We start from the raw sequence: 16,349 nt of genomic DNA on the forward strand, positions 1-16,349 counted from the left end.
TTGTATGCTATTTCAGATGTAAAGATGTATTTCTGGGAGTGTGTGTTACTGTAACTACACTTTTTTTTTGTGTGTGTGGGGTTTTCACACACACACACACACACACACATGTACACTCTCTCTCTCTTTAATTACTTCTTAGCGTGACCTTAATTTGCGGCGAGGACTTCAGTAATGACGCCGCTCGGCTCTCGGCCTTCAGCCACTTAAAACATTCGCCTTCTTCTAATTGGTCAGAAGCATCGCATCATCACACACACACACACACACACACACACACACACACAGACACACAGACACACATCAGAGCTGCAGAGTCACTGAATTTGAACAGAATTTATGTAGAAACGTTTGTCGTGGATATAAACAGGAACTAAACTCACCTGTGTGACTGCATACCTGGATTTACAAAAGCTCAAGTAACAAAACATTAACAAAGTAATCAGTAGTTAAAGTTCATTTACAGATGGAGACACATTAATATGCCTTGAATATAAAATGTCCTCAAGTATTAAACACGCTTTAAAGTTAATAAACATAAATATTAATATGTAGTAAGTCTTTAAATTACTTTGTCTTTACATCTTTTAGCCTGAATATATTTAGAAATTTGGTGTAAATAAATAAGCTCGCACTGATCTTTCAATCATGGCATTCATCAGATTTTATTTATACTGTTTATACTTTCAAATTATCAAATTGTACTTCTTGAGTAGCGGCTATCAAAGACACAAAGGTCACGTCCTCAGTAATATTTTTTGTTACACACGATCCGATTGATTCTTCCACGTTTAAAAAAATTAATATACTTATTAAAACTAGTTTTTGTTTTAATTTTCTCATTTCACAGCTAAGATCAGTCAAAGTCAGTGAAATTCAACCAGTAAAGCAGTTCGACCTGCAGTATTGAACACGTTGAAGCAGTTGCTCACACAGATACATATTATTTATGTATATTACTAATAGATTCTTGATCTTATTTGTTTTCGTCTCTCGTTGTTTCACTTCTTCGCTCTTTCTCCTCCTGCTGACACTTTCTGACTAACCGCTCTGATTCAAAGGACATTGGCAAACATCCTCGGTGTCCGTCGACCATGAATAAAATCACAATTTATGAGGGAATGTGTGTGTGTGTATTGATCTCACACGCATATTTCCGTGACCTTCGCTTCATTTGGAGTCTGCATTGATCGCGGCGGGTCGAGCTGGTCGTCCGGGGGGGGCGGGGCTTTAATTACAGCGCTCATATTCTGCTTCATAATCGGCCGGATCGTCACAACGACAAGCAGAGGCTCCCGGTGAAGAAACGCTGATTTGCACTAATTTGACATGATTGGTTTGTGTGTGTGTGTGTGTGTGTGTGTGTGTGGCGAGCTTCGTAAATGTAATAAAGGTTTTGATGACTAACAGCGGCTGCACAATGAGGGAGAGAGAGGGAGAGGAGGAAGTTGCCTGAGTGACCACAACATTTAGTGTTAAAAAAATAATTGGCCTGCTCGACGTCGTGACAATTTTTGTGTTTGTGGGAGAAGGGGTGAGGAAGAGGAGGAGGAGGCGGAGGCGATGTCGTGTCTTTCCCTGCGGCGTTTCAGAGCAGCCCGTCGTCGATTTAAAGAGACTGATGATGGGTTTTTTTGTTTTTTTTTAAGTGTGTGTTTGTGTAACGAGCAAACCGATTGCATGAAGTGTGTGTGAGTTAATTACTGAACACCTTTGTGGTTGTGTTACGAGCCTTTGTGTGTTTGTCCTGTCGTTCCTTCTGTTTAAAATACTCGGCAACCGTAAATAAAATTCGCGTTTTGATCCACATTTTGAGTAAAAGCTGAGCCGTACTTCACCTGACTGATCATCACCGTCACTCTGCAGCATAAAACCTGGACCTTTCAGTCTTCAAGGGTACAAAACATACTGTAGGGCTGATATTCAGTCATTATCGTGCAATCTGATGATTATTTTCAAGATTAATAAATGAATCATTTGGTCTGTATAATACATTTAATGTTAGAAAATAATCACTGTGGCTTAAAGCACTAAAAAAACAGACAATATTCACATTTAAGAGGCTGTAACTAGTTGATTTTATCCTATTTTAACTTAAGTAAAACACATGAAACATCAATTAAAGCGTCAGAATTGTTGTAGATTAATTTTCAGTTGTTCTGCTAATCACTTAATTGCCAAATCGATTCAGCTCTACTGTAATTTGCTGATGTAGTAGAGTTTTTTAAATGCTCAACATGTCCTCCCAAAAAATGTCTATTTATGGTAATAAAAAACCAATGTGAGACCAAAAGCTTAATCATGTGACCCAGAACCCCCGAATACACATCAGCAACAACATCAACCTCATGAAAAGCAAACAATGGAGACAAGCTGAGGAAAATCAGGAGGTTGAATGTGTTTCTATCTTTTTCTATTTCACCCATTTTCTTTGTTTAAGGCTGTGTGTGTGTGTGTGTAACATGTAATTTACTGTAATGGGAAGTGAAGCCTGGTCCAGTCGGGGGGAGTGACCTCTGTGTGAGGGATGGAGGCACGAGGAGGAGGAGGAGGGAGGGTGACAGCGCTGTGCTCCCTCGTCCATCAGCGCGCTAATTTAATTAGCCTAATTACACCGACATGAACCCCTCCAACACACACACACACACTCTGCTCTTCTTCTTTCTAATCCATGTCACGGTGCAGATGCAGGCCGCTTCGTTAGCGCACGCTAACGAGCTGAGATGACCACACACTCACTCACACACACACACAGTCACTCAGAAATGTTCATACACTTAAAATCACATCCAGCGTGTAAAGAAATACACAGCAGCAAATGTGAAACACATTAAATCACAATCTATAAAACACTAATAAACAGACGAAACATCTTCACGCGCACACAGTCGACACCTGACACGCAGCAGAAACGCAGCAGTACATTTACGAGCAAGTACTATGTTGCTGTATGTATTTTTCTATTTTAAGCCACTTTACATTTCTTCTTCACTTCACTGTCTTTGTCTGACAGCTTTAGTTACCTTTCAAGTTTAGATTTTACCCAGAAAACATAAAGTGAGATGTTGTTGCACGACCAGCTTATAACGTATATAAAGTACAGCAGTTACATGTTGCTCCACCAAGACTGGGCACAACATTATAGTAATAATAACCGGATAATATTTTACATTTACATTTTTATTCGATTAGCTGATATTTTATCAGATGGTATATGATGTAGAGCCATTCTGCTTCCTAATAAGTACTTTTGATACTGCTAATTCTGTTGTACTTTATTTTAACGCAGGACTTTTGCTTGTAACATAGTATTTTTACGGTGTATTATTTTGCTGCTTTCACTTCAATAAAATATCTAAATACTGAAAAGCACGCAGGTTACTAGAAGAAGTATTTTGATTTATTTAGAGTCTTTTAGTGCACTGGGCGTCCTGTTATTTTATAAAGGAGACAAAGCTACAGTTTTTATTTAACATTACCATGTAAAGCAAAGTGGATCTGATCTGAACCCTGCGTTGAAGAGTAGAGCTGCAACAATTAGTTGATTAATTGATTATTTGATAATCAATTAATCAGTTTAAGGAATTTTTAAGGAAAAAAGTCAAAATTCTCTGATTTCAGCTTCTTAAATGTGAATATATTCTGGTTTCTTTCCTCATCTAGACAGTGTCTAGGACAAAACAACATATTTGAGGGCGTCGTCTTGGGCTTTGGGGAACATTTTTTGGGATTGACATTTTGAAGAATTGTGCGTCCTATTGAGTAATTTGATACTTTCTAGTTGTGCTTTTTTTAAGGCAGGACTTTTGCTGCTTCTAAGATCCAAATACCAAAATGCATGCAGGTTACCGGAAGAAGTATTAAGATCAATTTACAGTTTTGCAGTCCTAAAATAAGAGAAAAATAAAATTTTTATTAAGCATGTAAAACAAAGTGATGTAAGTTTGTGTGCTAACACTGTAGGACACACTGTACTGATGAGCGCAGTGTGCTAGATTTGGTGTTTTCCAAAGGCGCAGTGTGCTAGATTTGGTGTTTTCCAAAGGCGCAGTGTGCTAGATTTGGTGTTTTCCAAAGGCGCAGTGTGCTAGATTTGGTGTTTTCCAAAGGCGCAGTGTGCTAGATTTGGTGTTTTCCAATGGCGCAGTGTGCTAGATTTGGTGTTTTCCAATGGCGCAGTGTGCTAGATTTGGTGTTTTCCAATGGCGCAGTGTGCTAGATTTGGTGTTTTCCAAAGGCGCAGTGTGCTAGATTTGGTGTTTTCCAATGGCGCAGTGTGCTAGATTTGGTGTTTTCCAAAGGTAACATCGTGAAAACAAAGGTCATGTAGCGATAAAACAAAACACAGCAATCAGAGATCTGTTACTGAAGTTTTGTTCCAAACAAACTTTCAGAAATTTGATTTGTATAAAAGTCTCTTAACAAAATGCATTTTAATCTGAATGAGACCTGGTTAAATAAAGATTTAACGGAAGAACACGGGATTATTGAGATTAGTTGCACGTTGCTCAGATATCACACCACCGCTCAGTCTGCAGCTTCAGCGTTTGACTTTAAAGTGAAAAAAGTGAAACACTGCAGAGTCAGCTCGCCCCCCACCTTCCCCTTTATGCCTCACCCGGTGGTGCAGCCCCGTCATAAATCTGATCAAAGGGGAGACGTTTCCATTAGAAGAAATGGCAGCTTCTCAGAGCAGAACCGAGATTGATGCATAAAGTTAAATTGAATTAACCGTGCAGTTTAAATATTTAGCACAGCCTTATCATAACTGTTCTTAACACTTAAAGTAATATACAGCCTGCCAGGTACGGGACTGACATGCATGTGAGAGGCTCCGTCCTGTTGGTTGATCCCCAACTTCACATCCAGGTTTTACTTTTTAGCCGTGCTAGCATCATGGCGTCTGTCAGTCGGTCTTCTCTCACCAGACCCCATTAATAATTACATTAAATTAAGCTTCCAAGCTTGGAGAGAAAGTACTGTTGTGCCCGATGGTGTGTTTGAGAGAGAGAGTGTTACGACTTCAGCGACTCCATTATCTCTGTTCCAATAAACACAGGCCTGTTTCACGCTCTCACTGATGAAGCCACTCTTTTAATTGGGCTCGTTAAAAGCCCCCCCTCCGGCTTCGTTAATGACAAGCCAGTCGTAAACATTTACCTGCAGGTGACACGGGGCCGAGCCAAGGGCAGCGACAAGAGAGAAGGAACCCGATGCAGCCATTTAGAACAAAAACAGACGAAAGACAAAAAGTTGACACTAAATGTTGAGTCGGTAATTAGTTTATGTGATTCAGCCTCTTTAACCTGGACGTATTTTGGCATTAAAGTGTTTTTGAACTGCGCTGATAATCTCATTATGTTTTTTTCTAATTTAAATACTAGTCTGGACTGGGTTACTTGCAAAGTGGACGTGTTTTATGCAAATTATAAAAACAAGCTGCAAACTGCTGAGAAACCATCCTGTCAAGGTCACTTTGAAGATTCACTCATATGATCATCTCCAGACAGGAAGGAGAGCCATTGTGCTGCTTAACAGTCTTAACATTTTGTTCTACCTCTTAAAGTGTCTAACATCCGTTTTAATGAATGGCAATGTTAACATGCCGATGCTTAGCACTGTTTACCACGGGGTGGTGATGACACATGCCTTTGGTGTGAGAGACCCGGGTTCAATCCCCCTCTGTGACCCACCCTGAGCAAGACACTTAACCCCTCGTTGCTCCAGTGGCGTGCGACCTCTGACATATACAGCAATTGTAAGTCGCTTTGGATAAAAGCGTCGGCTAAATGAATAAATGTAAATGAAACCATGTTCACCAACTTAGTTTAGCATGTAACATTAATTACAGTAAACACATGCTGATGGGAATGTTGTTAGTTCTGCAGGTATGTGGTCACATACCAAAGTGTTGGCTTGTGAAGAACAAACACGGGGCCGCTGTCCAGTAGTGGAGAGCAACGTCTGTAGGATTCTTCGTCTGGGCACCATGATTGTCCGCACAATATTTCATCCAACAACACCAGCACAAAGTTGGAAGAACACTGTTGTCTCAAACGCGTTGGCTGAGGTGGAAAAAGAATTGTCTTATCATAGAGGCTGAGGTGCCAACTGCTCATCACCCAGGACAATACAGACTGGGAAAGCCAGGGATCGAACCACCTGGGTAGTGGACACCCGCTCTACCCACTGATCCACAGCTAAATGATAGTAGAAACTTTTATTTTTGGTACCTGCTGCTTCGTCCTTTGCTGCAAATGAATCATTTATGTCCTCCTGCCCTTCAGATTTCACTACCTCGACTACGACAGCAGAGTTTCTGTAAAACATCCTGCAGGAAAAGTTTTACAGTCAAGCTGAAACTTTGCTGTCGTTATTAGCTGGTCGTTGTAGTTGGACACACGGTGGTATATACTCGTTCTTTTGTTCGTTGGAAAGCACTTTTGGTCAACACCTGTTGTTTTTAAATGTGCTATATAAATAAAGCTGACTTGACTATTGTTTCTTTGTCATGTGTTTGTGTTGCAGTCGCCCAGAAGATCGTGGCTACCAGGAAGAAGCAGCAGTTGTCCATCGGGCCGTGCAAGTCGCTCCCCAACTCGCCGAGTCACACGTCCGTCTGCGCCACACAAGTGTCAGCCGTCCACATCAGCCAGGTCAGAGGTCACTCTGAGAGAAACTGCTGTAGTATTAATGCAGCCAGACGAACACATCAGCAGTTCTACTGTACTTCATGAAACATCTGACAGGACACACTTTGTTCCTCATCCTGTCTTTATTTGGGTCTTTTTTGTCTAAATGATTTTTAAAAACGCTACAACTGAATAAAACAGTGAAGAATATTTAGATTTTCACAACACGTACTGGATGTGTAACCTCCTCCACGTGTCGATAATCAATAGTTAAGGCTTTGCAGTATTAATTATGTGAAAGGATCTAAAATTAAAGTAAAATTAGATTTAAAGAGTGTGCTGTGCCTTTAATTAATTAATTAATTAAATTATTATTTGTTGATCCTAAAAACTGTTTCAAACAAGTTTTTGGCTTTTATTTATAAATTCGTTAAAAATGACAGAAGCTCTCTAATGTAAAGTTTCAGTTACGGACTTTAACACAGAGGGATCGACCAAACACTGCTGCTTTTTAAAGTCCATTGAGTCGCAGTTCTGGAGATTTCGGTCATATCACATGGTCTTCATCAGCAGGAGTCTGCCTCATCCAACATGGGGGGAAAAAAGTCCTTAAAGTGCTCAGAAGAAAACGGAAACGTGAACATCTACAATTCTGTGATTCTTTTATGTGTTGATGAAGAACATGCAATATGATCGAAAGCTCCAGAACAGCGACTAAATGGACTTTCAACTGAATGTCAGGGTGAGCAGACTCCAACCGCTCTAACTCATCCTCCTAAGGCCAAGAGCTTTCACTCTTAATAAAACAATTTTAAGCGTTTTTATTCATTGACCTGTGATTGCGGCTTCAAACATCTGCACACAGACTCATGCGTGCTGTGAAAAACCTGGATACGGTGTGGTTGCGTCTGAAATGTGGCGGTGAAAACGCACACACAGACCCTCCCTGTCCCACTGGAGCTTCAGGCCGTTAAGCTCTTCGATCCTCATCCTTCAATCCTGCATCGATTTCTCATTAAAAAGCCATCGCTCAGCGTGTCTGAGCAGCGTCCCCCGAGAGCCCTGTTTATCTTCCCGCCGCCTCCACAAAACGGCCCTCGCTGCATCTTTAGCTCGCACTGATTACTGTCGAGTGTCGGCCGCTCAGGAGGCTGCTGTTACACTGACGAGACGTCCAACACATTACAAACACTGGAAAACTTTCTCCAACCGGCCCAGAAGCTCGTACATTCAGACAGATTCCAAACAAAGAGATTTATTCCACAAGGATTCACATTTCTAACAAATAAGCCATGTAGGAAGAATCTCATGATGTTTTCATACTAACAGCAATAACTTGTGCAAGCTGTGAGAGTATGACGCAGGGTCAAGTGTTAAAACTCATCAGTAACTTTCTGTCCTTCCAGACGAGTAACGGCGGCGGCAGTTTGAGCGACTACTCGTCGTCGGTGCCGTCCACGCCCAGCACTAGCCAGAAGGAGCTCCGCATCGACGTGCCGCAGACCACCAACACGCCAACGCCCGTCCGAAAGCAGTCCAAACGCCGCTCCAACCTCTTCACCGTGAGTCTCTCTTCCAGAAATGAGTCTCTGTAATACACAAAACCGATTCCTCCATGTGTTAATTTAACATTTCAACTTTGACCATTTTTATTTTCAAGAACAAGAAAAGCTAAAATTACTGTTTTTATCTATAGAGTCTGGTGGATTTGACAAGGGTGATATAGTGAAGATCTTTAAATAAAGGTCTCTCGCTGTGGGGATATTTTCCTAATTGTTGTCTGACACTGAAACAATCTGAGCCTGTCAGCGGCAAAACAAATACTTCCGTGGACGTACTTGTGCAATTGCCCGCAAGGATTACAGGTTCCAGATTGAAAAATACTGGTTACCCTTTAACACGTGCAAGATGAATCAGGTAGGTGAACAGTTGTCTGGAGCAGGAACAGGTGACGGTTCGTATTAAAGCGTCAGCCCCACACGTTGGTTCTTTGCAGCGATGTTGAAGTCAGACTCGGTGTCAGTGTTGATAATGACGGTTATTATCTCGTCTGGTCCGCAGTCGAGGAAGGCGAGCGAGTCGGACAAGGACAAGAAAGGCCTGGAGGCTCGAGCCGACAGCATCGGCAGCGGGCGAGCCATCCCCATCAAACAGGTGAGACTTCCTGTCTCTCTCTCTCTCTCTCTCTCTCTCTCTCTCTCTCTCTCTCTCTCTCTCTCTCTCTCTCTCTCTCTCTCTCTCTCTCTCTCTCTCTCTCTCTCTGTGTTTGATGCCTCGGCCTTGATTAACAGTGAAATCACACACTTAACATCAATTAGAGCAAGGGGCTCTCCAGGGTCCTCCAACCAGATCATTAGGAGAAGGAGAGGGAAGGGATTTCACTGTCACTCCCTCCGTCGCTCTTTTCTCTTTCACACCACCTCCTCCCCTCCCTCTGTTCGTCCACTTCATCCCTCTCTTTTCCCTTTCAAAGCCGCTTCCTTTCCTCTGGTTCTTTTTCTTCCTGAGCTCTTTGATCGGCGCGTTGGCAGCAGCGTTTTAAAAGGACTGAAAGAAGAAGAAGGATGAAGGGGAGGGCGAGGAAAGAGGCCGACATCTCGACAGCCTACACACACACCTCCCCGCTGCGATGGCGAGCAGAGCACCTGAATTGGCTCTTAATTTGTCGCACACAAGCTCCCCTCGTGTTGGAGCAGCGGTAGGGGAGACGGGTGAGGAGGGGGTGAGAGAGGTGGCAGATGGGTAGTGGGGTGGGGGGTCGGGGGTTTCTCCCGACAAGCAAATCAGGCAATTAACGAGCACTAATCGCGGCCTCTCGTGTCGTCGCCGCGGCCTCGTTTGTAATCTCCTAATGAACAAATCGCATCTCTGATTAGGGGCCGCCTCGCCAGGAGAGAGCGGGCGAGAGACATGGAGACAGACTGAGAGAGAGAGAGAGGGGGGAGGCATGTGCTGCTGCTGTTTGTGTTTGGGGTCGTCGTTTAAGAAAAGAGCCCGCCGCGCTGTCACAGCAGAGCGGGCGGTAATTGCAGCTGAACGCTGTTCTCGCCGTGTGAGAATCCCCCTCCAGCTCCCGGAGGCTTCAAACGCACCGTTTTCTTCTTCTTCTGTGGTGTTAATGCAGCGGTGGAGCCCGGCAGGCGGAGTCCAGGTTTTTGGTTTGAGTGCAGGTTGGAGCGACAGAAGCGAACCTACCTGAAACATGCTATTTAATTTTTAAGGACAGAAGAGGATGTTAGTGAACAGTTTTCAGACACGGATCTGATCTGATGGCCTGATAAACTTTTATTATGATTCAGTATTAACAAATACAAGAATATTTATTTATTCTGCTTCTTTATTTGCTCCTGTGTTTACTTTGAATGTGGCTTTACTTTCTGCTGCTTTGAAATTGTCTCTTCATCTCACATTTATTAGAATTTGTCAAGGAAACTCATCTTGCACTGTGAAACATCAGACAGGAATTTAGTGGAATCAACAAACCTTTTCTCATGAACCTAACATAAATATATATGTTTAATAATTTCATTTAAAATCTTATTATTTTCAGACTTTCCTTCTGACTTTTTACTCAAAACGTTGAAAGAATGAACCGCTGCGAGTTCTGCGAATCGGCACTGACTTCCCAATATGCACTGTTTTAGGCTTGAAACCAAGCGGGAACCTCCGGGTCTGATAAGTGAAGCCAACGCGGAAGTAACTTAGACTCGCATTCTTTCTAACGACCAGCAGGGGGAGGTGTGTGTGCAAATGAGGCTGCTTCTCAGCCGATTTATTACCTCAGTTTCAGGTCTTCTTCAACACAGCATCATGTTCATTTAGTAAAATATGGTCCGATTTAGAGGAAAATAGACCAGAAAGCAGGGGAGGCTTTAGGGCGGGGCTACCAAGTCACTAGAGTCGAGGCGACTCGTAATCGTTGCACTGTGTACAGTTTACTAGCCGTGTGCTTGTTTTTGCTGTCGGTGTTTTGGTCTCGGGGCTCTGACCTTCTCACGGTGTGTTTTCACTTCAATGTTACCTGTAATATTTTGGTCCAGAAAATTACTCATTTAGCGCTCAGTAGTACAAAAAGACTCTCCAAAGAGTCTGCTGTTAAGTTTTTTACAGTAAGTATTTTGTTTTCAGCTTGTTTTTTTCCCTACTGGTCTCCAACACACAGCCCAACTAGCTAACGTTACCATTAAGTGAACGAGGTTTACCTTTTAGCCGGCATCATCCCTGAGACCTCAAAACCAAGAATGCAAAGAACTATGGAGAGGCTGCTCCAAGAAAACAGCCAGGCTTTATTTTCACCCAAAACAATAAGCTCACAATCTGACTTCATTGCCAAGTACGTTTTAACTTTAAATCTGTTTAATAAAGCTTTTTGCTTTGGAATTATAGACAATAAATTATTATAAAAAATAAAATTTAATACATTAAAAGCAAGTACTATAACCACAAGTGTACACTAACAATGTGAAATCTATTTAGAATAATAAAGCAACAGTCCCCTTTTCATCGTTACTTCTTTAGTTTATTTTTCCAAAGTGCTTATAAGTTTAGGTACAAACATTGAAACCATCTTACAGTTGTGGCCTTTCCTCTGCTGTTGCTGCTGCTGGGACGAGAGGGCTCTGTGGGCCTCGCAGGCGCTTGTGGAGCTTTTAATCCCCGAAAACGTTTCAGCACATTTTGGATTTGCCATCAACTTTGGTAAAACTTCTACACAGTTGATTCCTCGCCTCAGAACTTCTCAAAAGTGTATTTAGGGCTGAAATAGCAAAACATCGTTCTGCTGTTAGCTCTCCGTTCCTTCCTCCGTCGCTTTCCGCTTCATGAATGCTTCTTCTTCGTGAGTAGTCTTACAGTCAAACAGTGGAAGCGACACTACGTCCACTTCTATTATTATGTCTGTTGGTGTTAGTCCATGTTCAGATAAGCCACGGCCCGGTTTCTGTTCATCATAGTCAAAGCATCCTGCCTCCAGTACACTTTAACACGGTCGCTGATAGCAGCCTCGCATGTGGTGCTTGTACCAACTCTGGAAAGTTCTGTATGTCAGATGAATGAGTGAATGTCGCTAAATACACTTCAAGAGGTCAAAAACTCACAACAAATGTGATGCCCAGGTTGAATGAAACTGCATTTCATCGCTTTAAATCAACTTGCACTTGTTTCAGGTTAAGGAAAACCGCCTTGTTCACAGCTTCACAATAAATGTTTCAGATAATCCAAAGAGTTCAGCGTTCATTTGGGTTAAGAACATATAGAAGAACATTTAATTCTTTAGTTTGCTTCATATATGATTTTTGTTTGTTTCTGTACAGTGACTACATTTATTAATCTACTCACGAGATGTTACTGTAACCCAGTAAACATCTGAAACTTAAGGCAAAAACCAGACGAATTGTTGAACAGGATGTTGGTTATCTTCCCGTATTCATCTTCTCAAACCTGCTCACCGGAAGCGTATTTTTTAAGTCATGTGATGAAGCCCATGCTAATAAAGCCAGACACGTACGTAGCCTGGCATGGCATGACACGGCAGACCCACCACACCCCCCCTCACACCCGTCCAGAGCAGAATAAAGCCGAAGAGGCAGCGCTGTGAGGCAGAGCACCGAGCTCCCTCCTTGTTGTATTGTTTTTGGAAGTGGACGCTAATTGATTTGATGGTTCCCTGTGGTCGCTCTCGCCTCGTCTGCTTCCCGCTCCTCAGTGTGGACGACGGGCTCAACACACCGCAGACCTGCTCCCTAATTAGACCCTCATAGTGTGTGTGTGTGTGTGTGTTTTATAAAGACTGTAAGAGATTGCACTTCACGTTCAAGGTTCAACTACCTTTTCCCCATTAACGCTCCATTTACACTCCGTTTTACTTTCTCCCATTAGCACCGTGTTCACACTTGTTTTTAATGAGGCGTTGGTCCGACTTTATCTCCGTCACCTTTTTGTCTATCATCATGAACTCGACCAGGCACTCACAGCGTAGAAAAACACGCTAACACAGGCTTAATCAATCAGGGCTGACTTCTTTGTCTCAACAGCTAACTGAGCGTGTGTTTGTTTTGTACGGGTGCTTCTTTGGCTTCACTCTGAGAGAAATTAAGTAAAATACCATGATGAGAAAAGGCCAATAAATAAAATACTTGTACTAGAATCAGCTTTACTGGGCAAGTGTGTGAAAACATGCAAGTTACTCTCAGTGTAACAGATCAATTTACAGGAAGCTCATGTCTCAATATCACCCAGACAATAAATTAGTCCCGGTTGTAATAACATATTTATCATGTTTCTACATGAATATAATCAGATTTAATAATGTTGTTTTAACTAATGTAGATAGCAAGACGTTACAGATGAAGACACATGACACCGACCGCTTCTCTCGCATAATTCATGCAAGTCCAGCGGCGGCAGCAGCAGGAGCGTACAGGATAATATCTCTTTATAATCCAACGATGACAGTGTGTTGGACTGTGTGTTGGGTTGTTTTTGTTTGTTTTCAAAGGAGGGACAAGCTCTGTGTCGCTACAAGAGTTCAGAACAAGCTGTGCAGCTGGGAAAAGGCCTTTCTGTACAGTAACAGTGGGCCTAGTATTGATCCTTGAGGGACACCTTTACCGAAAATCTGGGAACTTGATTTGAAACCTTCTGCAACAGCAGTTTAAACTTTACCAGAGATTTGATTTGAACAAACTGTAAGAGTTCAACAGTGTCAACAGTGACAGCAGTCGCAGCACCTATTTGTTACCAGGTCTAAAGCCTGACTGCTGCAGTCATTATCCTCCAGGAAGCCACGTAGCTGTGAGTTGACCAGTGATTCTAGGATTAAGTAAGATCCTTTGATGTTTTTAGGACGGCTAAGTAGTATGGTTTCCTCTTTCTAAATTGTATTAGTTAATTTGCTTGCTGTCTGTTTGTGGGTTGTGTATTCTTTCATTGGGACCATGCTGCATGGTGATTCTGCATTTAAATAAAAATGATTGATCAGCTAGGCCAATAGACATAAATTTGACCAGATTTCTATAGAAATATTGACCAGTTTAGCCCAAATTTATAAAGATATTACCTTACAGCCTTAGTAAATTTGACAGCGATTGTTGATTTCACCTCCTCTCATAACTTGTGGCTCTTGAGAGTCAAAAGTTTTTGACCTGTTGACTCTTACTGTACAAACATGGCTTAAATCATACAGGAGAAATTTCTCTTTATTTCTGTCTATGTCTTGAAATAGAAACGGCATATTGCAGTAATTTCTGATAAAAACAGAAAGCCAGAACAGGACTAAGGTTTCACTAAAACTCACCGTCCTCTTTTAATCTGTTGTGATTCAATATATAGTCATGAACAAAACAAGTTGTAATCCTTAAATCTCTAAGAACAGCAGAAGTAACACCACAAAACAAAGCGAGAGAGAGCTAAAATGATCTTTCGTTGGATAAATTGGGCTCTGATTGTTCTCCAAACTGGACTGGATGTGTTTAAGAGAGTCCTGTAATTTTAAACTGACCTGACGGTTTATGGGTTTGGTGTGCATCCTCTACAAACAACACAACAAACATCATCATCATCATCATCCCGCCGTCATTAACTGACCGCTGATTACCGCCGGACCTCGGAGGAAGGCGGCGGCCTGGCCGGTGACCTAACAGAGTCCGACATCTGCCAGAGAGATTAGCGACGTCACGTTCCTCGTTACAACACAGCAATCAGGTTACAGCTCCGAAGCTTCACTTTGGGTTTGTAATATTCTGCTTCCTTTAACCTCACTGTGTAAAAATATTTATAAATAAAGACAAGTTTGAATAATACGGTGAAGGAAAACCAGATTGAAAATCAGTCTAGTTTTCGTTTTACGGTCCAAATAATTTTAATTTCTTTTTTTGTCACTGCACACAACAACTCACCTGTCAATCAAACAGTGTGGGCGGGACTGTGACGTCGTCTTCCGCCAGAGTTTCTGTTGATTTAACTTCCTGAAGGCGGCTCTCGCTGCTCCTGCCTTCTTCAATTTATTCTTCTTCTTGTACCTGTGAGTGTGTGTGTGTGTGTGCGTGTGTGTGTTTAAGCCACTTGTTCGCCCGTCGCCGGTCCTGATCTCATTAGAGCGACTCTAAGTGCAACTCTTGACTTCTCCAGGTGACGGCGGTTCAGTTCGCCTTTTGTTAAAGAGAGAACGCCTTCGTTAAGAGAGTCGAGCGCTCATTAAAACCGCACACACACACACCGAGGCCGGGACATGCTGGACTCTGTTGGCTGTAATGAGAATGGGACGGACTCCCACTCTGAGGCAATTAGCCGCTAAAAATCCACACAAACACACATGTTTTGTATATTTAAAGACATATAATATACAGAAAAGCATTTATACGGAGCTAAAGAGCATGACATAAACAAAAATATGCATTTACAGTTACACTCGTATAATAAAGGTGTGTGTTCAGGTGTGTGCGGGCGGGACGAGGTCAGATGTGTCACATCTCGGCGTGAGAACTAATGTCCAACAATTTCGGAAAGAGAGGATTTAGATTTCACACACAGTAAGACAGAGAAAAGCTAATTCACACAACAGGAGAAGCTTGAAAAATTACTTTTAATCAGTTATTAAAATAGTTAGCAGACTATTGATATGATTCACCTTTAATGAAATTATAAAAAACGTAACACTTTATTATTTTCTGTCCAAAACGTGTACTTATGTGTGATATCAAAATGTTTGTTTTGTGAAGAAGCCGTATGAGAAAGAGAAATGCTGGATCCTAAAGATTAAAATGTGATTAAAAACACACTAATGTGCTGAATAAATGGATTAATATGAATTAAACAACATCTATGGATCAAAGTAAATAAATAATCAATTAAAAACCCTTTGATTTGAAAAGATCAGGAGGTTTCAGGTGTCGTAGAGCTGTGTGTGATTTTAATATTTCCGATATTTATGCTAACTAAAGACATTAATAATAGCAAGAAAAAACCCTCAAAATTCACAACCAGTAAAACAAATTGTTAGACGATAAAAGAAAAACACTAAATTGGCCGAAGAGTGATCTGGAGGCGAAATCTAAAAAATCACAGATCCTAAAAAAGTTATTCGGCCTCCGTCTGCAGACTTCATGACATCCAAAGTTATGTTATTAAATCATTAAACTTCCTAATTAAACCGATGCAACTCCACTAGTTTGAGACTAGGACGATGCATTCAAATCCAGTCAAACAGAGTGGGAAAATGACGTTCTCAGTCACCACAGATACATTCTTAAACCGGTGAAACGTTTTTAATAAACAGGTTTATTATAATTAACTTTCTGAGGGACAGCGTTTATCTCTGCAACCTGCTCGAGGATCTAAAACAGGAAACACATGTGGAGTCGGAGCGGAAACCTCCTGCTAGGACGCTCCGCTGCCACATGAAACCACAGAGGAAACGCTGGCTGCACCGGCAGCCGATTGGTTGTCTCCTCTTCTTCTTCTTTCTTGAAGTGAGCGGATGCGTCCAGCTTTGTTTACAGAGGCTGTTGACGGCGCAGGGCTCCTCCGACATCTGCTCCACGTCGCTAATTAGCGGCTAATTACCGGAGAGAGAGGGAGAGGCTCGCTCGTGTCTCTGTCAAGCGGCCGGCCGAGGCGCTTTGAAAACCAACAATCTAACAAATTAATTTCCTCCGATACAACAGCCGAGCCGCTGGGACCGCAGACACACCAGAGAGGGTTTTCTTTTCCTCTAAACCT

At 42.0% G+C, this 16,349-nt stretch overlaps 1 protein-coding gene across 3 annotated transcripts in view; it reads left to right on the plus strand.

The window, feature by feature from the left end:
• The window catches only part of agap1 (ArfGAP with GTPase domain, ankyrin repeat and PH domain 1), a 171,602-nt gene that overhangs the window by 91,202 nt on the left and 64,051 nt on the right, over positions 1-16,349 (plus strand). For all 3 annotated transcript variants that reach the window (XM_046049966.1, XM_046049972.1, XM_046049963.1), the window contains 3 exons: positions 6,529-6,656; positions 8,039-8,194; positions 8,694-8,786. In XM_046049966.1, coding sequence (XP_045905922.1) covers positions 6,529-6,656; positions 8,039-8,194; positions 8,694-8,786 — 377 coding nt within the window. The remainder of the gene's footprint in view (positions 1-6,528; positions 6,657-8,038; positions 8,195-8,693; positions 8,787-16,349) is intronic.

The sequence above is a fragment of the Micropterus dolomieu genome, linkage group LG01, assembly GCF_021292245.1.
Source record: "Micropterus dolomieu isolate WLL.071019.BEF.003 ecotype Adirondacks linkage group LG01, ASM2129224v1, whole genome shotgun sequence".
NCBI lineage: Eukaryota > Metazoa > Chordata > Actinopteri > Centrarchiformes > Centrarchidae > Micropterus > Micropterus dolomieu.